The 23,366-nt window shown below is 40.8% G+C and overlaps 2 protein-coding genes and 1 pseudogene across 3 annotated transcripts in view; all 3 read left to right on the top strand.

The window, feature by feature from the left end:
* LOC306668993 (albumin-like) overlaps positions 1 to 3,344 on the top strand; it is a 120,148-nt gene extending 116,804 nt beyond the window's left edge. The window contains exons 11-14 of the mRNA XM_079152723.1: positions 56 to 194; positions 815 to 1,038; positions 2,503 to 2,635; positions 3,259 to 3,344. Coding sequence (XP_079008849.1) covers positions 56 to 194; positions 815 to 1,038; positions 2,503 to 2,635; positions 3,259 to 3,300 — 538 coding nt within the window. The 3' untranslated portion in view covers positions 3,301 to 3,344. The remainder of the gene's footprint in view (positions 1 to 55; positions 195 to 814; positions 1,039 to 2,502; positions 2,636 to 3,258) is intronic.
* The window catches only part of LOC306669271 (albumin-like), a 120,019-nt pseudogene extending 115,373 nt beyond the window's left edge, over positions 1 to 4,646 (top strand). The window contains exon 13 of the transcript XR_013766753.1: positions 4,497 to 4,646. The product of XR_013766753.1 is annotated as an albumin-like (transcript). The remainder of the gene's footprint in view (positions 1 to 4,496) is intronic.
* Positions 1 to 23,366, top strand: part of LOC306668992 (albumin-like) — a 117,450-nt gene that overhangs the window by 12,350 nt on the left and 81,734 nt on the right. The gene's annotated exons all lie outside the window — the stretch shown is intronic.

Here is a 23,366-nt window from a genome sequence, read left to right as displayed (position 1 = left end):
CTTGTTTGGATAAAAACACATGGCCTTTTTTTTTTTTTTTTTTTATTTTAAACAGACTTGTAATACGTTACACTCAGAAAACACCTCAGGTGTCAACTCCCACGCTTGTGGAGGCATCAAGAAACCTGGGAAAAGTGGCCACCAAATGCTGTAAGCTTCCTGAAACACACAGAATGCCTTGTATTGAAGACCATGTGAGTCTTCTAAAATATAATAAATTTAATATTGACTTTTCCTCTTAAGACATTGACAAAGCTAACTTTCAGAGTTAAGAGTGGACTAACATGTACATGACTAACAGGAGTGTATCTGTGTGTATGTATAGTTGTGTGGGTCTGGTAGTGGCAGTCAGAACTTGGTAACCTGTATTATTCCGACTACCAAAGTTGGAATTTAGATAAGATCTAAAAGTTATAACTTGTTTTAAAAAAGTTATAACTTGTTTTAACACTGAATTTTCAGTGTTCTGGCATTCTCTATGTTTCTACTTTCTTTGCGATCTCTGTTTCATGTGTCAGTGTATGACTATTTCTTTCCCATTCCAAAACATATGATAGGATATATCACCTTCAATTATTTTCATGAATTATTGTCTCAAGTTACTCTGACATGTGGACCTACTTGTAAAAGATACAACTTAAAAGAGTCCCTTATGTTTAGTTCCAAAGATAGTCATTCGCTGCCTCAGTTTACTTTGCATTTATGGTTACTAGTGTAAAATGTCACATCTTTGGGTGCATGGGAAAAATGAGTGTTCATGGAAAACCTTCAATTTAGCCTCTTTTGAATTTCTGCTCTCCTTCCTGTTCTTCAGCTATCTGCAGTCCTGAACACATTGTGTGTGATGCATGAGAAGAATCCAGTGAGTGAGAGAGTCACCAAATGCTGCTCTGAGTCCTTCGTGAACAAGCGGGCATGCTTTTCCGCTCTGCAAGTTGATGACACATATACTCCCAAAGAATTTAATGCTGAAACATTCACCTTCCATGCAGATATATGCACACTTCCAGAGACTGAGCAACAAATCAAGAAACAAATGTGAGCAGTATTTCATTATCACATTTGTAGTCTTGATAAGAAGAACTGTTAATTGAAAGGCGCAAACTGTCTCATGTAATGGTTATATTCCTTAGAGGAAAGTACTTAAGTGTTGGCCTTAGTAAGTTGATAAAATTATCAACAATAAAATGAAGGACTTCTTTCCCTTAGAGGGGAAAAACTATATTAGACTCTAACCTGCTGACTATTCATAGTGATATTGTGAATGAAAACCACAGTAGAATAAGATCATAGGAGAGATTCAGTAGAAAAGACTGAACATTGAACTGATGAATTTGTGCACACAGCAAAGTAGGTATGGAAATCATAGGGTGACTTATTTCTAGGCATAAACGGTACTTTCAGTTTGTTCTAGAGTGCCCTCATAGGTGAGAGAAAACCCTGCCATGTGACTTTTTTTTTTTCCATTTATTTTTATGTGGTGCTAAGAACCGAACCCAGTGCCTCACACATGCTATGCAAGCACTCTACCACTGAGCCACAACCCCAGCCCCTGCCATGTGACTTTTGAGAATGACAATTGAATAGAAAACATCTAGAAATGTGAGTTTTGGGGCTGAACTCCTCAATACTGTCACAAAGCGTGAGGATAGCATGGACGTCAGCAACAGAAAGTTGCTGCCATCTCTGGTGGCCTGGAATCATGGTCCAGACTTAAAATAATATTAGAAAACCTGTTCCTCCCACACAACATGCTTTCTGGCACTGTTGTCTTTTCAGATGTCAATGAAGGAGAACCACCACTCCCATTTGTTTGGATAGTCTTACCTCCTGTAACCTCCTCATAATTAACTCTGAATAGGGCAAACTGCAAAGACCAACTTTAAAGATTCTTAAAGAAGAAGATTTTTCAGTGAAGTTCAAGGTCATTAGAAATTTAGGGGTCATTTAAAACCCTTCAATAGCCATAAAAGTCAACGTGGCATGACTTCTAAAATCTGAACGATATCTAAATGCCATGATATATGCTTTCTGAAGATCTACTGAAACTATGTAAAAAACTAATATCTTATTTGGTCCTCCCACCAATGCTAGTGAAGTGAATTTTATTAATCTCACATAAGGTTAAATGGCATGCTTAACCTCAAACCCAGAGCTGCCTGGCTCTAAGATAATTTTTTTTTTTTTTTTTTTTTTTTTTTTGATACTCAATTGAATCCAGGGGTGCTTAACACTAAGCTACATTTCAAGCTGTTTTTTATATTTTATGTTTAGACAGGGTCTCGCTGAGTTGCTAAGTGCCTCACTAAATTGATGAGGCTGGCTTTGACTTCAAGATCCTCCTGCTTCGATCTCCTAAGCAGCTGGGATTACTGGCCTGTGCCACTGCACCTGGAAGATTTATAATCTTAAATGATGGCACTACTGTTCTTATCACCTTAATTTTTCTTTCTGTGACTAACCTTTTTCTTGATGTTTCTTTCATTTCCTGTTCAAATGCAGAGCACTTGCTGAGTTGGTGAAACACAAGCCCACAGCAACAACAGATCAACTGAAAGCTGTGATGGGGGATTTCGGAGCTTTTCTAGAAAAGTGCTGCAAGGCTGAGGACAAGGAGGCCTGCTTCTCTGAGGAGGTGCTGGGGCTGCTTTCATTTCACCATACCCAGTTTCCATTTTTGTGCATTTGGTCAGGTCACGGGTTAGGAATTCATGTTTTGAAAGACGTGTGGAGCAGAGATCTTATCCTGTGTACAAGTGTCTTACAAAATGACAAAGTGGTTCTTGGTTTTATCTCCTGCTTCACTGTGGCCTAGTATTAAATGATATCCTGTCTCTTTTGTTCCAAATTTGTGATGGTTATGAGTGGATAGGAGTATTTATAAGACCTGAAATGCTTTGGTGAGTAAGTCAAAGCATTAATTTATTTAAACATTTTCCTGAAAAATGTTGGTTTCTCATTTGAATTTTGCAAGTCAGTGGGAGTGGGAATGAACATTTAAATATCTAAATCGTTTAATAGTTCCTCTATGTCCTCATGATTTATTTATTTATTTACTTATTTATTTATTTATTTATTTTGTGGGAAGGGTGTTTGTTGGTGAGGTTCTATGCAGAGATTCTGGTAGTAAATGGGAACTAAAGGGGGTCATGCATGTAAAATCACTTTATAATCACTTATTTTTTGTATAACCGGCTATTTTTGTTTTCTAATGGTAATGCCATATTTTCCCAACATCTATCATTTCTTTGCATTCAGGGTCCAAAACTGGTTGCTGCAAGTCAAGCTGCCTTAGCATAAAAAACATTGCAATCACAAGGAGCTCAGGTAGCTATACTTTAGATTTTTAAAAAGTAATTATACTCATTTTTATTAAAAAGGAAAATGACTGAATATTTGTCAAGAACTGTATAGACAAGCACCAACCATTACTCCTAGCTGTTTATATATTTAACTTATATAATTATAAAAATAATGTCTGTGTTGGGTCCTCTTGTGATTCCCATTTTGTAGATGAATAAATGGACCATAGATAAAGGCTTAGATTACATAATTTATTTACCTAAGGGGCAACCAAAGTTGTGCAGAGTCATCTCAGTGATGACTCACCAGCAGAAACTCTTGGTGTTAGAAACATATGAAAAATTTTTGCAGGTTGAAAATAGTTGAGTATCAATGGTTTCACATGGTTCAGCCTAATAATTCAGTAACAGACCTATCCTAATATGAATTTGCACTGTAGAATGTGCTACTAAATTTCCAAAGTGTCAACATGCTAAACTGTAATAGAATTTCTCTTCTTATGACAAATGGCCACTTTATTTTTTATTTATATTTTTTCAGTGCTGGGGATTGAACCCAGGGCCTTGTGCTTATAAGGCAAGCGCTCTATGAACTGAGCTATCTCCCCAGCCCAACAAATGCCCACTTTAAAACATAGATATTTGAGCATAAATATGTTTGAGTATTTTTCGAGAATATTTTGGAAAGAAATTAAAAAAAAAAAAGAATAGCAATGAAACAAAATATTTTTAAAACCAAGTATTTTACCTAAATCACAATATCTACTTTATGTATTCAAGCAATGAATAACAATTTTGTGTCTCCAGAAATTTGGTCATTCCCAAATGTGATATGTTTCAATCCTAAGTGGAATAAATTTCTCCCTAGAGTTCCAATTTTGAGCACATACTTTTGGTTTAGGTATAACTTAGGTAAGAGTAGGTGCTAAATAACCCTGAGGAGTAGTGACCAGAGGCCTCTGACTTGAGTCTGGTGGAACCAGTGAGTAAGAGGCACTTCACAGCATTTCTGTGTGTCCTCTGACCTTGCCCAACAGAAGGGGAATTCAACTTAACCTCGGTCAGGTTTAAATTATTTCCACTGGTGGAAATTGCAGAAAGACAATGGAAGCAATTTAGCATCAGTTGAAAAAGATTGGAAAAATACATGACATCTGACAAACAGACCTTGTATTTTCTCCTTTTGTTTTTCAGCCTGCCCAGAGAAAAAGAGAAAGAGACTAAGACTTTGTTCATCTGTGTGTCTTTTCTTTTGGTGTAGAATCAACACTTTAAGAAACACAACTTTCTTCAAACATTTGACTGCTTTGCTCTATGTTGGAATTAATAAAAAACTGAAAAGAATCTAATATTATGGTCCAGGACTGTTATTTTCCAAAAGTGTGTTTCCATCCTGAAAATTTTGTGGTTCTGTGGATGGTTCAATTTTCTTTCTCTCACCCCACTTCAGCAGAGGACTTCTAGTTCCTTACAGGCTACTTCATGAAAAGAAATACTAATGCTTATCTGAGTTATGAATTATGAGCATTCAAGGTAGCATTTTAACATCATGAAAGAATAACAGCTATGGCAGGGGTAGGGCATACATAGCCTGGCTCTTCCTCACCACCAGGACTCTCTGAGAACTAGTGAGGAACAAAAGAGATGGAGATGGCTTTAAAGGTGACTAATTAAATTTAAAAAGCAAGTTATTCTTGGAGACATTTAAGATAGTTTAGGACCATAATGCATGAACTGTGTAAGAAGTTTGGAGAATTCCATTATTGGAAGGGGGGTTTTGGATCTGGAGGAACATATAGCCAGGAGTGATTAAAGTGTATTGAACTGATGAAGTACAAGAGTCCTTACAAGTTTCTTGTAAAGAAATTGAGATGTTGCACCCATACTGGGTCTCTTTTCCCTGTTCTTGGAGGTAATTACTCATATCACATTTTCATCTAGGAGTTTATATACTTAGTCATTGATAGTCATATTAGTTTTGTATTTTTTATTTTTATATACCTGGTTTCATATTGTGCATACTATTTCACAACTTGTTCTTAATAAATAGTGCTTTACAGTTTCATTTTAAGTCTGATGCCTGCACAAGGTATGCTTCCTGTTATGTTCTACACTACCACAATCCCATGCCCCATCCCTATGCAATCCCTACTTTGGCCTCCAGATCACATGAATCAAACACTTACCATATATGTTGCAATCATCTCCAAAGCAGCAGAGAGCCCAAGGGCAGAATGAAGCCTGGGGTCTCTGGACAATTTAATATTTCCATCCACTCATTGCAATGATCCCAGATGTTTGACATCAGGAACGAGCTACAAAATATAAAATTCATCTCAGTTTCTAAGAAAGGATATAGAAAAAGGTAAATTATTTCTGAAGGGTTATGGAAAATAATATTCCTACAAGATGGCTCTCCAAGAAAAATGGAGGGATAGTGTGGTTCAGGAGGAGGGAGGGGAAATTGGCAAAATAGTAAACTTCTCCTAGTACACTCTTTCCTAATAACAATGGACCCTAAAGGAAAGGGGCAAATACTGAATGCTGGGCAAATTAGACTTAAATGGAGGCACAGCAAATATTAAAGCTCTGGAAAACAATGAATCCCAGAGAAAGAAAAGCAATGGGCAAGGTTTGAGTATTCATCCCTCGAGATCTGGACTCATATTTCCCCAGACAACAATGAGTTTCAAACTTTTTACAACTATCCTCCTAAGGTAAAGTTTTAACCTGTTCAATTAGCCCCTGATGGTCAAAACTGCATGTACACAGCTTCCAAAGATTACATCACTGTACCCTATAAAACCAAAATCCCCTCTATAACTGATGGCCATTTTTGCATCCAGAAAATGTGCCCTGATGGTGCACCAATCCGTGAATGAATAAAGACTGCTCTGAATCTGTTGAGGTCTGCTTCCCGTCTTTTTGCACTTATAATTCCTAAAAAGTTTTAGGGGCCAGGATGCCATGTACAGAGCTACTGCCCTGAAAGACTGAGCAGGACTCCATGACTTAAGCCCTACTTCCTTTCCTTTTGAAACAACAACTTGTCTATTCTTCCTCTGAGTTTTAACAGTGCTGATACTCTCTGAATGCTACATCATTTATAGCTCACCAAAATGGATTTTTAAAACTTTTCTGCTCCCCCTAGAACTGTTACTAAACTGAGTCAAAAGATTCCCAGAGTGAATTTTACTGAAATTCAGAAGCTGGTCTTGGACATGGTCCATATATACTAGGAGTGTTGCAAAGGAAATGTGCTAGAGTGTCTGCAGGACGGGGTGAGGAGTCTTGTCCCTCAAAAGATGTATTTCTGCTCCTTTAAAAAAATTTTTTTTGTCTAGTTCTTAAAGGGAGGAGACTGTCTGGCTTAATTTGGTCACAGGGTATGGTAATTAGGCAAATAAGTGAAGTTACCCACTTCTAGCTAATAAACCATCTTTTCTGCTCCTGGCTTTCATTCAGGGATGCCCCCTTTCAGATGAGGACCCATCTGTTTCTTATGTCTAAAGAAGATATAACCTCTCACCAGACCTTGATGTAGAGTCTTGAGGAGGAAGCTCTTTACGTTTAATGTATTGTTTTTTCTTCCATTTATTTCTTTATTTGATGGATACATATTTAGTACTTCCTGTGGGCCAGGCAAGGTGAGAAACACTTGTTAGGAAAGCATAAGTTGACCTCCAGGAGTTTCTAGTCTGATAGAAGAGATGATACAGTGACCTCCTTGAAATCAGGGACTGCCTTTTGTATACTGTTCTCTTTATAGGACATGCCTGGCATGTGGAAGGCATTCTGTTAGTTTGTTAAATGATTGAACACAACTAAAAGAAAACAAGAAATTGTTCCATAAGGCCAAAAGCTAGTCACTTTTCTATGAGAGGTGTGAATAAAGGGTCCTAGGAGAATTAAGTGAAACCCAAAGACCTAGCAACAGATTCCTTGTGTGTGCCATATCGATGGTGATCAAAGCAGTGTGGCTGTTTGGACCCACTCCAGACCCCCTAGATATTGTATAAGAGACGTATCTTCTCTCAGTTTTCTTCCTCTCTGGTCTTCTATGACACACCCTCCTCTCAGAGGAAACTTAAAATCACTGCTCTCAGATGCCCAAAGGACCTGAAATCCAGACTGGAACCTGAATTCTGGGAGGCTGACTGTGCAGCGTAATGCTCATTTCAGCCCACTCCTGTGGCTGCTAGTCTTGGAAGTCTGCAAGGAGCCGAGGGTCAGGCGAGCCCTCAGAGTGACAGTCCTTGAGCACAGCAGAGTCCTGGTGTGAGGAGCTGGGGAGGATGAACTGGAAACGTTGCCACCTCACTGACTTTCTCATCTGGGGGAGTTTACACACAGACCAGGAACATTAGCAAGAACTATTTCATTTTTCTTTGAGGTCAGCTTTCTTGTTTTTTAAGTGGCAATTTTGTTGATTTTTATAACTAGCTTTTCCCCCTCCCTTGTGCTAGGAATCAAATCCAGGGCCTCATAACACCCAGGTGAATGTTCTACCACTGAGCAATATCCACCCCTAATTTTGTTGACTTTCATAGTTATTTTAAAACCTATTTAAAAAATTGGATGTCAGATCGACTCTTTTCCTTTAAAGTGGAAAAATTAATATCCATATGAAACACAAGTTAGATTTTAAAAGCTGAATAATGGATTCTAACTGACCCTGCTGAGAATGCCTGGAATTTTCAGTCCCATGACAGGGGTGTATCTGAAAGCTTGACCACTCTGGCCATTTGGGTGCACCACCCTCTGGTGGGCAAAGAGGTGATGATGAAGAGTGGGAAGTGTGCTTTCCATGCCACCAGCTACAAATGTGTGTAGAGGTGAATTGAATAGTATTTGGTATATTTATTTGAGTAGCACGTTTTCCTCTTGTTTTGAAGCTTTTGTATTAAAATGATAGTATTTGGCTGACAGATAAGGGAAAAGAATTGAACAAATGGGGATCTGAACAGTAGAGAGGAAAGCACTGTTTAGGTTGGGAAACAAGGAAAGAGTTTTATTTCTTCATCCTTTCCTCCTTCCCTCTCTCCTCTGCTCTTCTCTATCCTTCTTCCTCAATCCTGGCCTTTTTACATTTTTCCTTATTCCTTGTTGATAAACATGGAGTGGAAAATTGTTCTCTGTGATTTCCTCTCTCCTTGACTCTCTCCCTTTATCCCCAACCCTCCCTTCCTTCCTTCTTTCCTCCCTAGAACTGGTTCTGAGGTCCTTTTTAAAGAATAAATCTTTAAGACTTATGTTTGGTTTTCACATTACAGGAAAAAATTATGTCATACATTTGTTCTTGAGCAGATGCTCTGTCAAGCAAAATAGCAGAATGTTGCAAACTGCCCGCTCTTGAACTAGGTCATTGCGTAATCCATGAAGAAAATGACAACGAACCTGAATGTCTGTCTCCAACCCCCAAGAGGTTTTTAGGAGTAGGGATTTCAACTCGTTTTCTTCAGGGGAAAGAAACATCTTCTTGGCAAGGTAAAATACTCTGCAAATGTGTGTTCCCACAAGTGTAAACTATTATGTGGCTGATAGCTTTGTGTGGTTCAAGTGTGGAGTGATGGCTATGGTTTTTAAACTCGTGTGGGGATGTTTGGCTAGAATGTTCTGAGTTGAAAGAAATATAAGCAGTTAACTATAGAATAGCAAAATCCTCTATCTTACCGTTTGAGGCTTTCACCCTCTATTATTAACCAACCTGCTTACGAAGTGTATTTTATTTAATATCAATTTCTCTGGTGTGAAACTCATAATAGGTTACTCATATGAAGGCCACCATTGAGATGTCAAATAGGGCATAGATATTTTTGTAATAGGAAGGACTTATGATTAAAAATGTGCTTTTTTAATGAATATTTAAAAAACTTTTCCCTACAATATAACTCCATAGATACTGTAAGATAAGTTTATTTGCTATTTGTTGAATACATATTGTATATTTTTTAAAAAATCAAGACACATTTAGAGACATCCACAGTACAGTAGTTTGTTATAATAGAATTTAGAGACCTGGTTCCCATGCTATTTGCCTTTAGGGAAGTAGGCAGTCAGGTTAATTTTATGGGTCCATGGACACTATTGGAGAGGGCATTTGTGCAACTCTTAGGACATTATACTTAATGATTTTTAGGATTCTTCCACATTTAAGAGTCAGATTCTGATGCAGTAATCAAAATAATGGTCCAATTTTCTTTCTAATAGTCCCTGAAGATGTAGCAATTTTGCTATGTTAAAATTAGATATTCATACGTTGTTTGCACTGCTAAATAAAATTATGCAAATTAGAAATAAAACCAGAATTAGGAGACAAATTTTGACATTTTATTGGTGGAAAAGCTTAATATGACCAATTTCCATAACCTGGGAATACAGTTAGTAAATTCCAGAGTTATCTTTAAGTTTATATGCATCTACACACCTCTAAAGCTAATTATTTACTGAATAGATGCAGATCTTAAGTTGTAAAGAATCATAGCCGTAGACAGGATCCACCCCAGGCATTAGCATGGCTTCCTTCACCCAGGTCTCTGTTCAGATATCAGCTGCCCAGAGAAACACTTCTTAACTCCCTGCTAAATTAGTGGCCCTCCACTTATGGGAGTCACCTCCTTTCCTCTCTTCAATCTTTTTTCTTTCCCTTTATCAATGTATCACTACCTGAGATAGATGACCTGTTTATTGTTTGCTTGTTTCTGCCTCTCTCTAACACAGGAGAGGGCAGGCATTTTATCTTACACAGTGTTGTCTGCTTACTGCCCAAAGCAATGTTAGCATAAAGTAGGCACAATGAATGACGGCGAAAATCCACAATTGAAAAGCCAAAGTGAGCTGCAAAAGAAAATAAAATGCCACTTTATGGGACAACTTGAGGGACATGGTGTATATTCATGGTATTGTCATTCATAGAGTTCAGATCATATTGATGTTCAACTGTATTTATTTATCTGATTTTTAACTTCCATAGGCTCTATTATACAGGAGAGATTAGGAAAGCAATGACTTCATTTTGTCTTAGAGTCAGTGATTTATGATATCTTCCCCCACATGTTTTAGTTTTGTTCATGAATATTCAAGAAGACATCCTAAGCTTGCTGTCCCAGTAATTCTAAGAGATACTAAAGGATACCAGAAGCTGAAAACCAGTCTGAAAACCCTTTTGAATGCCTGGATAAAGGGGTAAGTTGATTGAGAATTTCAGAGAGAACCTGAAACAAATGGATAGACAGCATCCATTAAAAATTGCTTTATGTGGTGGTGTCTATATGTAATACCAGCTACTTGGGTGATCAAGGTAGGAGGATCAAAAGTTAGAGACCAGACTAGGCAATTGAGCAGAACCCTGTCTCAAAATGAAATTTTAAAAAGTCTATGCATGTAGTTTAGTGGTAGAATATATAAATCAGTTCTGGGTTCAAATTCTAGCACTGAAAAAAAAAAGGTGTTTGAAAGAGTCTAGTAATGAACTAGCAGCTAGCTAGTTATATCTATGAACCAACAATCTAGACATTGAGTAGTTATTAACTAATAGCAACTAGTTTCACTTACATAAGAATAAAAATTTTAACCAACAGTTCATTGATGCACAGAATAAAGATAGTATCCACTTATGGACAGATCCAGAAAGGCAGGAATTTTGTACAGAAAGAACTGTAAACCTTTATCCAAAGAATGAGTTCTGTCATCAAACATTTTTGTGATTCACAAAGTTTTAAACTAAATCTCTCCAAGTTCATTTCTGTTGGGACTAATGACACGTTAACTAACTCAGGCTGACTCCTTACTTCCTGGCAGGTGAGCAAGATTAAGGCCTCAAAGGCGGTTTCAAAAGTTAATGACGATAAATCAGACCACCATCAGGGATTGGTTAACAACAGTTCTGCAAACGTGATCAGTTTGCCATATAGTCCTATGGGACTCTCACCGGTGTGAACCCGCCTGCCTTGCTGACCTTTAAGCTGATTGGTTCCCACCTAGCCTTCACCCTACATAAAAGCTGTGTGACTGCCTCAATAAAGGAGTTCCTGCTGTGACTGGTCTCCCTGACACGTCTGATTGTTTTCTGCCCGGAGGGCTGGGTGCGGGTGGTCAGTCGGCCCTATCTTTCCCGATCTGGCCTTGTTGGGGAGTGCTCCCTTCCCTTGTTGCTGGTCTAGAAGAGCAAGGAGGCTAAGGACCCCAACATTTGGTGCCCAAAGTGGGGCACCTCGAGGCTGATTCAAAGAAGCAGTGGCCAAAATGAAGGAGCGGCTACAAAACCGAAAGTACAGGCGGATCAGGCTAAGCGAGTTCCGAGGTACGGTCATCCCTGTAAGGATGGGGCAAATGCACACCACACATGGTGACCCTGCACTCAAGGCTCTTAAGCTTATGCTAAAAATAGGGGCCTTGAGTTGCCTGATACACAGGCGGAAAAAGCCTGGGACACCTTACTCGGGTGGCCCCTTGGCTTCCTGCCACTAATCTTTTTGACTGGTCCACATGGGATCATGTAGAACAACTTGTTAGGAAGAGGGATATCAATTTAGGGGAGGGTCCCCCATTGGGAGTCTACCCTACATTATCCGCCCTTAAGGCCTGCTTCTCTCCAGGACCTCCCAAAGGGGGCTCCAAGTTTCCCCCCAAAGAGCTGCCACCTAAAGAACCGCTGGCTCCTCTCATTGCATCTCCTTCTGGAAACTTGCCACATAGTAAACAACATTGAGAGACCTTTAATGAAGAGCCCAATCCATCTCCATCACTCCTCTGAAGGTTGAGGATCTTAAAGGAGAGCCCTTCAACCACTTTGATATCATTTTTGGTGCTTCTAACATGCCCATGGCTGCATCTGATTCTGGGGCCACATCAGACTCCAATGAAAGCCCTGCCCTCCTCCTTATTGCCCATCCTCACCTGGGGAATGGTTACTACCGCCCCATCCAAAGGAACCACGAGGGCAGCCAGCCTCTACACATAGCGAGGGCCCACTTCTGCCCCGGGGAAGCTCATTGCCACCATCTTGTGCAGATGGCAGGAAATCTTCCCAGTGGCCATTTTATGATACTGGGAGAGAGCTCACTGACTCTAACCTCCCCCCTCCCTGTATGGCCTTCCTGGTAAATGCTAACCCAGGGGGTAACCGGCCTGCTATATGTTACCCATGGGAGGCACAAGATTTAAAGGAACTAAAGAAAGCTGTTTCAGAGGATGGGCCCAATTCCCCTTGGGCCAAAACCATCCTCCAGGGCCTTGCTCACCAGCAGTGCACCACTCAGGATTGGAAGAACCTAACTAAAGCTGTCCTTCCTGGTCCTTTATATCTAAAGTGGTGTGCCTTTTTTAATGAAGAATGTCATGTTCAGGCTGAACGGAACCAGGCCGCTAACCCTCCCATCCTGGTTACTTACAGGATGCTCTCGGGGTCTAGTGACCAATTCTCTACTGGCCTCTTACAGGCTGCCATCCCGGCCCCATATCAAGAACAAGTAAGAGCCGTAGGGTTAGCGGCATGGAAAAAGCTAGAGGAGGGCCCCTCAGAACCCCCCATTGCAGGGATTACCCAGAAGGCAACTGAGGACCTAGCAACCTTCATTGAAAGGGTAGAAAGAAACCTTCAGAGAAAATTTCCTCCAGGGCCCCTAAGAGATCAATTTGTTAAAATGTTAATTTGGGAAGGAATGACTACTGATCACAAATTGGCCTGTGCATGGAAGAAAGATCACTCCATGGGAAGGTGGATTGTGGCTACCAAAGATATTGGTGCACAAGCACATCAGTCTCAATCCTTGGTCGTAGCCCTATAGGCCCAAACTGCCTCACTTGCTGAGGCTCTCACGGAAGCCTTGTCACCAGTTGCAACTAAGGGCAAAGGAGTATGTTATGGCTGCGGGCAACCAGGCCACTTCAAGAGGGATTGCCCCACTGGTTGGGTTCGTTCTGAGGCTCCGCCCAGATGCTTTATGGGTTCAGCTCAAAGGCCAGCCACCCCCAAAACACCTTGCCCAAGATGCAGAAAGGGATTCCATTGGCAGAAGGATTGCAAATCTAAATTTGACATTGAGGGGAAACCTTTAAACTAATCAAGGAGCAACCTCCAGCCCCATCACACAAAGGAGGTTTCTCCCCCCAGAACCCCTCTGAGGTACATTGGACTGTTCCCATTGTCCCTGGGGTCAGGCCAAAAATGGACATTTTTATAGCAGGAAAGAAGTTCTGTTGTCTCATTGACACTGGAGCGGATAGGACTGTGTTAAGAAAGGAAGTTCCACCTCAATGGAGGTTGGTTCCTGGCCCCCAATTGCTTGGGGTAGGAGGTGATACTAAATCAGAAGAGACCAAAGATTGGCTCAAATGGCGGGATATGGACAAGGCCCAGGGAGATGTGCGCCCCCTTGTAGCCTCAGGCCTTATTGCAAATCTATTAGGACAAGATATTTCGGGGGAAGCCGAGGTCTATATAACGACTGATCATAAGGCAGTGTATGATGACCTCCTTGAGCAAGAAGAATATGAACAACAGTTCAATCTGCCTGGCCCTTTTAGTAATTATAGAGGGGACCCTCTTTTTGAGGCATCTAGGCAAAAGGTCCCAGCCCCCTGGGTAAGGCCACACTCCCAATCCTAAAGGCCACTGTTCCAATGATGCCAGCCATCCAATGGCTCCCAGGCCCCCCAGTAGGGTGGAACAGTGGCCATTACCCCAAAATAAGCTCCAACATTTAAAGAGATATTGTACAAGAACAACTGACCTTAGGTCATATCAGACTACCTCTAAGCCCCTGGAATAGTCCAGTTTTTGTCATCCAAAAAACATCAGGAAAGTGGAGGATGCTTCAGGATCTCAGGAAAATTCATAGTTGTATGGTTCCGGTAGGAACCCCTTTAAGGGGTCTTCCCTGGATCCCCTCTATCCCAAGAGATCTCTTGCTTCTTGTTATTGATATCAAAGATTGTTTCTTCTAAATACCACTCCACCCAGATGATTGTGAGAAGTTTGCTTTCTCAGTGCCCTCTATCAATTACCAAGGACCAGATGAACGTTATGAATGGGTGGTTCTACCCCAAGGCATGGCTAATAGCCCTGCCTTTTGTCAACATTTTGTTTCTGAGCTCCTTCAACCCCTACAAAAAGGCCACAAATTACCTTGTATTTGTATATGAATGATATTATTATAGGAGCCACTGGTGCCTTACAACTAAACTCTGCATACAAGGAACTCCCAAGGCCTTTTGGAGAAAGGAGGACTACATATATCTAATGATAAGGTCCAAGCTGTCCCTCCCTTCAAGATACTGGGAACTGAGCTCAAATTGGATTGTTTGTCCCCTTAAGCCTCAATTACTCCTCCAATCCTCCTAATCCTTGGTTGATTTACAAAAGTTATTAGGGGAGCTTAATTGGTTGAGACCATGGCTTCCTATCTCTACGGAGGATATCCTCCCTCTCTTTATCTGCTACAGGACAAAGATCCTACAGACATTGTTACCCTAACTCAAGACCATCAATATATACTCCAAAAAAATACAAGTAGCCCTTAACTCTACCCAGTTGGCTCCATACCCGCCTGCGGACCCCTTAGCCTCTGGAGTCTCCCTGGTTCTCAACTGTCCACCGCAGCCCTAACTCAGCGGGGAGAGCCCCTTCAATGGATACACGCAGTCATGGGGGGGCTCCTAGGGTCTATGCTCACCTTGACCAATTGCCTGACCTTATAATTAAAGGCAGGGATGCTGCCCTTAGGGAGTATGGAAAAGAGCCTGATGTTTTGACAGTCCTATCACCTGTCAGATTTTGAATGGGTTCAAAGGAATAACAACAGAGTGTCCTGTGCATTGGAGGGCTACTTAGGGAAGACTGACTGCCTTTATGGGTCAACCAAATGGGTGTCCTCACTTTCAAAACTGAAATGGGCACCCCCTATACTTTTTTCCCCTCCCTAAAGCTGTAAATGTATTCACAGATGGAGGAAAAAAGGGATCTGCTGACATAATAAAACTTGAAAAGATCAACTAATAAAACAGGGGAAATACCCCCATGATCAATTAAGAATAGCAATGCTTACATGAAATATTTTAAATTTTTCAAAAAATTAAACCTTAACTGCCTTCCAATGACACTGGGCTAATCAAGTGCCTTACCTTAAGATTTGAAGTCTAATGGAAAGATCCATTAACTGGATGCTGGCGTGGCCCTGACTCGCTCATAAGTACTGGCAGAGGTTTGGATGTGTGTTCCCAATTGGAGAGCCGAATACTATCTGGGTGCCCGCCAGGAACCTCAAATACCATCGACCAGAACAATATAATTCTCCCAAGAGCACACCCTCTTAAGGTGTAATATTCCTTCTTTTGGATTCTCTTCCTCATTGTTACTGGACTGCTCATCATCTCTCTTCTGACGTTCATCCTATTCTAATCACACTGAGAGCCCCTAATTCACTATGAGATCCCTACTCCAATTCATAGTACCGTCTCAGTGGACCCCTCACGGTAAGTGGGTGGCCATAGTGGTTGCTACCTCTGGCTGTGGGGTCAAAATAGGGGACAGTGCCTGCTGGAAAAAATCTGCGCCCCTACCTAGCAAAACTCCGTGGCCCTTGCCCTGTCCTAAGGCGTGTAATGACCTATAATTCCACACCAGCCTGGCAGAATCAAGCCCTAGGTTCCCTGTTTATCACCCCTTAGCCTTACCGGAGCTGAGGGGAGAGCTCAACCTTGATCCCGAAACTCAGGCCATCTTGCAGGCCACGTTTCAGCTTTTAAATATCACTAACCCCCCTCTTGCAGAAGACTGCTGGCTTTGCTTTTGCAATGGACCCCTTAGGGTCATGGGTCTTCTGCTAACCCCAATGAAACCACAACCTTCTCCAGTTGCCCTATACTGCCCCCCTTAGGTGAAATATACATACTCCCCTTTGGCTCCCCCAATGTGATCTGTTTTCTTCCTAGCTCCACCTCTAATCAAACTGAGGGTCTTTGAACTCTAATATATGCAGGAAAAAATGTTGCTATTCCCACTGCAAATACACCCCTATGCGCCCCAAATGGCATAGTCTTTTATTGTGGAGGACCAGCATCCAATGTGCTCCCTGGTAACTGGACAGGAATATGTGCTCTTGCCCTATTATTCCCAGAGGTCACAATCCTCCCAAATAATCAGTTCCTACCCATACCATCTGTGGAGCACTCCAACCCACGAGCAAAAAGGGCAATACTAGGGATAGGAGTGACTACAGACATAGGGACAAGAATTTCAGGCATAAGCACATCTCTCGCTCTCTATAATAAGCTTTCTCAACAGATAATTGATGATGTACAATATGTTGCCAGTACCATCTTAGATCTACAGGCTCAACTTGATTCCTTGGCCACTGTCGTCCTGCAAAATCGTCATGGTTTGGATCTGCTAACAGCGAAGGAAGGAGGGCTTTGCCTGTTCCTTGGTGAAGAGTGCTGTTTCTACGCCAACTGCTCTGGTATTGTACAAGATAAAATCAAAAACCTACAAGAAGATCTCGTAGGAGCGAGCTCCACTCTAATTTCCTCTGGACTGGGTTACACGGGTGGCTCCCCTACCTCCTCCCACTTAGGGGACCACTAATCACCAATATCCTTGTGTTCACCTTTGGGCCTTGCATAATCAATAAGCTTATCCATTTCCTGAAAAGCCAGGCTAAGTCTGTGCAGCTCATGGTGGTCCGACAGCATTATACCGCCCTTCATAATGATGATTGGGAACCCTATAGGACCATGGATCACTAGTATCAGGACACTGGGGTCTAAGTGTCTCTCCCTTAAGCCCTGCTCCTCCTGAAGGGCTTGCCTGAAGTGCTAAGGTGGTAGTCAATGACGTGTAAGATCCTCAGAGGAGGACAACCTAAAGACAGGCACACCTTCGAGTAAGGCGGACCCCCAAACTGCTAGGGTGATGTTCCATGATGGGTAAGACCCTCCCAGGGGCAGCCTAAGACAGACACACCCTTAATACAAAACAAAAAAAGGGGAAATGTTGGGACTAATGACACGTTAACTAACTCAGGCTGACTTCTTACTCCCTGGCCAGTGAGCAAGATCAAGGCCTCAAAGGCGGTTTCAAAAGTTAATGATGATAAATCGGACCACCGTCAGGGATTGGTTGATAACAGTTCCGTGAACGTGATCCGCTCATGCTTGCCATGTAGTCCTATGGGACTCTCGCCTGCGTGAACCCGCCTGCCTTGCTGACCTTCAAGCTGATTGGTTCCCGCCTAGCCTTCACCCTATATAAAAGCTGTGTGACTTCCTCAATAAATGAGTTCCTGCTGTGACTGGTCTCCCTGATGCGTCTGATTGTCCTCTGCCCGGAGGGCTGGGTGCGGGTGGTCAGTTGGCCCTACTTTTCCTGGTCTGGCCTTGTTGGGGAGTGTCCCCTTCCTTTGTCACTGGTCGAGGAGAGCAAGGGGGCTAAAGACCCCAACACTTTTTCTTTAATTCTTAAAACTTTACCAACTTTAATATTTTTAAAATCCTCTAATATTGTTTCATAAGAGAATAAAATATCAGTCAATTTTATATACATAGTTACATGTCCAAGAAGACAGGAGAATGTATGCAATAATGCTTGTATTTCCAGGAAGAACAATTACAGTAATACATCCAGGAGAGCCAACTCCTTGCAGAAATGAAGCTGTGCCCTCTTCCAGAAATTAGGACAATATTACTTACAAAATGCATATGTTTTGTGCAGAGTATTTTCAGTGATTTAAAATTATTAACAGGCAAAGAACATATAAATCTAAATTAGTGACCCAAGGCTATGCTATTTCAGTCCCTATTTCTAATGGAAGTAAGATAACTTAATACCTCATTTCCCTGAAGAGAAGGTAGTCTTCCCCATTTCTCCCTTTTAGGGACCAACAAGAAGGGCCTGTAAATTCTTACCTGTGGAATGGCAAAACTTTCCCCAAACTTTCAAATGTTTGTGGTAAAGATATCTATTCTGTCATAGTTTGTCACTGTTAAAAATGCCATAAAAAATCACAGTTAAAAGCAGCAGGGCACTGAGCATAGAATAGAAGTCAGCTTTCTACCCAGAACTTCCCTTTCCCTGGTGACATGTTGGGATAAGGATAGTATAGAGAGCGATCTTGAGAGTAGACACATCCTCAAAGTCAATCCAAACACCAAGTCTTCTGATGCCAGAAGAGGATCTTTGAGAGGAGCAAGGAATCCAGAAACTCACAAGAGGCTCAGCAGGATTTGTGAAAAATGCTTCTTTCAGGTTTCTCTTGCTTATGTCAAGAAAGCGCCTCAGCTGACCTTGGCCAAGATGATGGCCCTCACCAGGAAAATGGCCACTACAGCAGCCACCTGTTGCCAACTTAGGACAATCCACTGGCTTGTGGGGAGGGAGCAGTGAGTGTCTTCTTTAGTTTTAATCTGGTTTCTGTTATTTGGCTTAAGTAGCCTCCTAATTCCCATCTAGGACAAGTGGGACAAACCAGCATGGAGGTGGCTTTCCCAGGCTCCTTCAGTTAGATGCAGTTGGAGGCAGGGTGAGAACCCAGCTCTGACTGGTGAGCCTGTGGCCAGGACTCTGGTTCTTCTACAGGGTGGTGGAAATGCAGCCAGGCTTCCTGACGATGTCTGATCAAGCTTTCTGTAAAGGAAAGATAGAACATTAACCTCATATTTCCTTTTCTTGCTCCTCAAGTACTTACTTTATTGTTAAAAGAAAGAAAAAGTTTCACACTCAATAGACTAAAATTCGTCACGGTACTTGAGCCATACTTAGATTTTTGCCTTTTGTAGAATAATCTTATCATTATAATGATATCAGGGCAATTTGGCCCCTTTGACAGGATATAAAGTATAGAACAGTGTAAATAAGTTCCATGTTCTGATGAGTAAAGTGACTTTCCACTTACTAACACCAATAATCTTTACCTTCTAGTCATTCATGTCATATATATGATTACAGATTGAATTTTTAAAAAATTATTTTTCCCTTACTGTCACAATTGTGAACAAAATTATGTATCAGTTTTTCTGTTTTTCAATGATGGGGAATTATCTGTTAATTGGTTTTCATGTCATGAAGGTTAGGAGCAAAAGAAGGGTTTCCTGTGATTGTCACCTTAATCACTGAATTCTTCACTGAGAAGCTGTAGGGATGCCGTGTGGTGTAATGACTCAGGGGTGTAGATTCTGGGTCTGCCTTCCTACTTGCCATCTCATTTCACCACTTATTAGTTGTGTCATGCTGGGAAAGATAGTTATATCACTAAGCTTCAGTTTGTTTATCTGACATTGAGAATAAAAATTGTACCATCTTCATAGGATGACTCTATTAAATGAGGCAGTCTAAGTAACTCATACAGCATTAACCTAAAACATAGCATACACAGAAAGTATGTTAACACTTATTGAAACTTATTCCTAGGCATTTAAGAAATGTCTGTGAAGTGTGGAAAGCAGGAGGATTCCATATTAAGAAAGTCTTAATGGCACATGGTTATTGGCCCTATTTCTTTTGTATTAGCTGTGTGTGTGTGGATAGATAAATGATAGAGAGCTCAGTTTGTGCTATTCTTATCTTCAGAAGTGATCCTTGGTATCTCAAAACTAAGACTCAATAGACATACACAGGAAAGAAACCATGTATTGATTTTCATGGATCAGGGAAGAGATTTCCCCCCTTTAGAAATATGTATGTATCTGGAAGTGTTTCAAATAGGTGATACCAGGGAGCTGAAGGACTGTTTTCAACATCAATAAGATAATATCTGTCACTAAGAGCCAAGATTTATCCCCAACAAATGGGTAGACACTAAATTTATAATATGGCAACACATGATCCTACACACACAGCAAATTTTCCTTCACTATAAATTATAAATTGCTAAATGTTAAGAATGATTACAAGAGTTTTCTGCAAACCTGAACCAACTTTGTGAGTAATGTCCAATCTCCCTGCTTTCTTCTTTCTCCTTCTAACCAGGCTGACCTTATTATTGGACAGTTGTGTATCAGACATGAAGCGACTCCTGTGAACCCTGGTTTTGGCCAGTGCTGCAATTCTTCATATGCCAACAGGAGGCCATGCTTCAGCAGCTTGGTGATGGATGAGACCTACGTCCCTCCATCATTCTCTGCTGATAAACTCATCCTCCATAAGGATCTGTGCCAAGCCCAGGGTGTAGCACTGCAAGCAATGAAGCAAGAGTAAGAATTTGTCTTTTCCTGGTGTGGAGAAGACCAGCAATACAAGTAGCAGTTGACATTTCTGTCTTGCACACCTGAAACTCTTGAGCTGATTAGTAACATATTATCCCTGTTAGGCATTAAAGGCACAGTTATGGTTCATCGCTAGCTCCCAGAAATGCTCCACAGATACAGGTCTCACACAAGGAACCTTTATTTCATGCAGAGGATTCAGGTCTGCATGGGGAAAGGGCAGAAAGGAAAAGAGAAACAAGGCGCAAAGTTTCTCTCAGACGTAGGAATTTCGCGGGCTGAGAGGAATCAATTGCGGAGAATTCTTACAGACTGACTGATGGACCAATGACATATTAGGACATAATGTGGGAGGCAGGAAGATTACAGCAATGTAAGCCGGAAATTCCTGTAACGTGAGAGGCGGGGAGAATGCAGATTGACAGGTGGTGGGGGAAGCCAGATTCCTGTAAAGGGAGAGGCGGGGGAAAGCAGATTGACAGGTCATTGGGAGGTGGGAAATTCCTGTCACGGGAGAGAAAGGTGGCTTTATATCTTACAATCCCCAAAACACTTAAAGTGCCTTTCAAAATACTTCTGTTCTCAGACTCTTTGGAAAGTAGGTCTGGAAGAGTTCATTAGGGTAGACAATTTCCTATTCACAAAAATTGTCTCTGTTTTAAAGCATTTTGAGGTTTAATAAAAATGGACAATGTATTTGGGGAGATTTAAATCTATCTTTGCAGTGAGCATGGTTACTCCTATTGCACGCATAACAGGCACATAACTGAGTCTGTTTTTACACTATCCTATAAAGAGAATTATCATATTTGATTTGACTGTGTGGCATAGGTGTTCGTAAATGAAGTACACATTGGAGTTCATTGTGGAAGCCATTGTGTAATGGATGGTGATGGTGATACAAGTCAATGGACTTACGTTCTCCAAACACCCATGCACTTTAAAACTCACTTGCTTTGTTAATGATCATCCTTCAGTGGAAAACACATTCTTCCCCTTTTTCTCCATCACAGTCTCAGGCACTGAAGGAAGAATACTGCTGCCTCCTCAGGCCTGCTCTCCCTATTGTCACAGGCAACACTAATTCCAGGGGGAAGGCATTACTAAAAGAACAGTATAGGGGTAATTGGTGACTGATGCTGAGTAAAGATGTGATAATGGTGAGTGGCAAGATCTGGAAATCTGGGCCTTTGAGTATGGATAATACATTTTAGAAGAGCAAAGAGGAAAGGATATTGTAGGTAAGCAAGAAAAAGGCCAGACTACACTACATAGAAGTATGGCAGAATTATAAAATAGTGTTTCATCTATAATCTGCAAAAGTCTAGACCAGTGGAAAGCTGGCATACTTCCAGCCTCAGTCTTTCTGATGAAACTGGTTTAGACAGGAGTGTGCAAATTTTGGAGGTTTGATGGACTGATGGTTTGGGGTGAGGGTTATTAGGGCTTTAATAATTCTCTAGGAGGAAGTTTTAGAAAAATTCCAGGATGTAACAGACTTCTTTATTATTTTGTGTTGTTTAATACTGTAGGTTTCTCATTAACCTTGTGAAGCAAAAGCCACAAATAACAGAAGAACAGCTTGAGGTGTCATTGCAGATTTCTCTGACCTTTTGGAGAAGTGCTGCCAGGGCCAGGAGAAGGAAGTCTGCTTTGCAGAAGAGGTAAGGGCAGCTCATTTCCATATGCAAAATCTTAGTGTGGAGTTTTCTGTAGTGAAAAAGGAAAACAACACTCTATCAATGGTCTTTTGCTTACTTGCCTGGAATATCCTTTCCTGTTTGTTGCTCTAAAGTGTCTTTAAAAAAATGAGAGATTTAAATTTCATTTAGAAATAGATCAAAGAATTCCATAAGATTTCTTTCAAAAATCACATTTTTTTAGACTAACATATTAGGAAGAATTCTAATTAATGCTGCAAATTGGCAATTTTGATTTATTTCCTAGTAGAGAAAACTATTACGTGAATATGTGAGTAATTGATGATAATTTGAAGTTTTTGGCCTAAAATTTATCAATACTATTAAATGGATTAAATAGATTTAACAAATTAATTTTGCAAACAGGATATTAAGAGCATTTAGAAAATATTTTGAACTCATTTAGGAGTATGCCTTTGTATTCCAACAGAGCAGTCTTTAAGAATTGTCTCTAATCATTTGAGTAGTGATTTTATCTGGATTTGTGGTTGACAACACATTTTTTCCTCTCTGTTGGCCTTAGAGCTGTATTTCTTTAACTCCTTTATTTCTTAAATGACCAATATCCAAGCTTGTCAATTCACTCCAGATTCTGCAGAGTTGCCTGTAGGACAGACACAAGCATCCATTCCTTTCTTGATTTTATTGATTATTTAATTTACAGGATTCAAAACTGATTTCAAAAACTCATGCTGCTTTGGGAGTTTAAATTCCCTCGGGTAACAACGAATCCAGATGAGGCTAAATGTAATGTTGATTCTACCCAAATATCCATCCACAGTGAGAGACATGCTAAGAAGTATCTTAAAATTAAATGCAATTCAATTTCTAAGAACTTATCATAGAAAACATTTGATCTTTGGTGTTTTGGGCTTGGCTTATCTCACTTAGCATGATATTTTCCAACTTGATCCATTTACCTGCAAATGCCATAATTTTATTCTTCATTATGGCTGAGTAATATTCCATTGTGTATACATACTACAGTTTCTTTATCCATTCATCAATTGAAGGGCATTTACGTTGGTTCCCCAATCTAGCTATTGTGAATTGAGCTGTTATGAACATTGATGTGGCTGCATCACTGTAGTATGCTGATTTTAAACCCTTTGGGTATAAACCAAGGAGTGGGATAGCTGGGTCAAATGGTGGGTCCATTCCAAGT

This window comes from Sciurus vulgaris (assembly GCF_902686455.1).
Source record: "Sciurus vulgaris genome assembly, chromosome: 9".
Lineage (NCBI taxonomy): Eukaryota > Metazoa > Chordata > Mammalia > Rodentia > Sciuridae > Sciurus > Sciurus vulgaris.
This window is presented reverse-complemented; position numbering and strand designations above follow the sequence as displayed.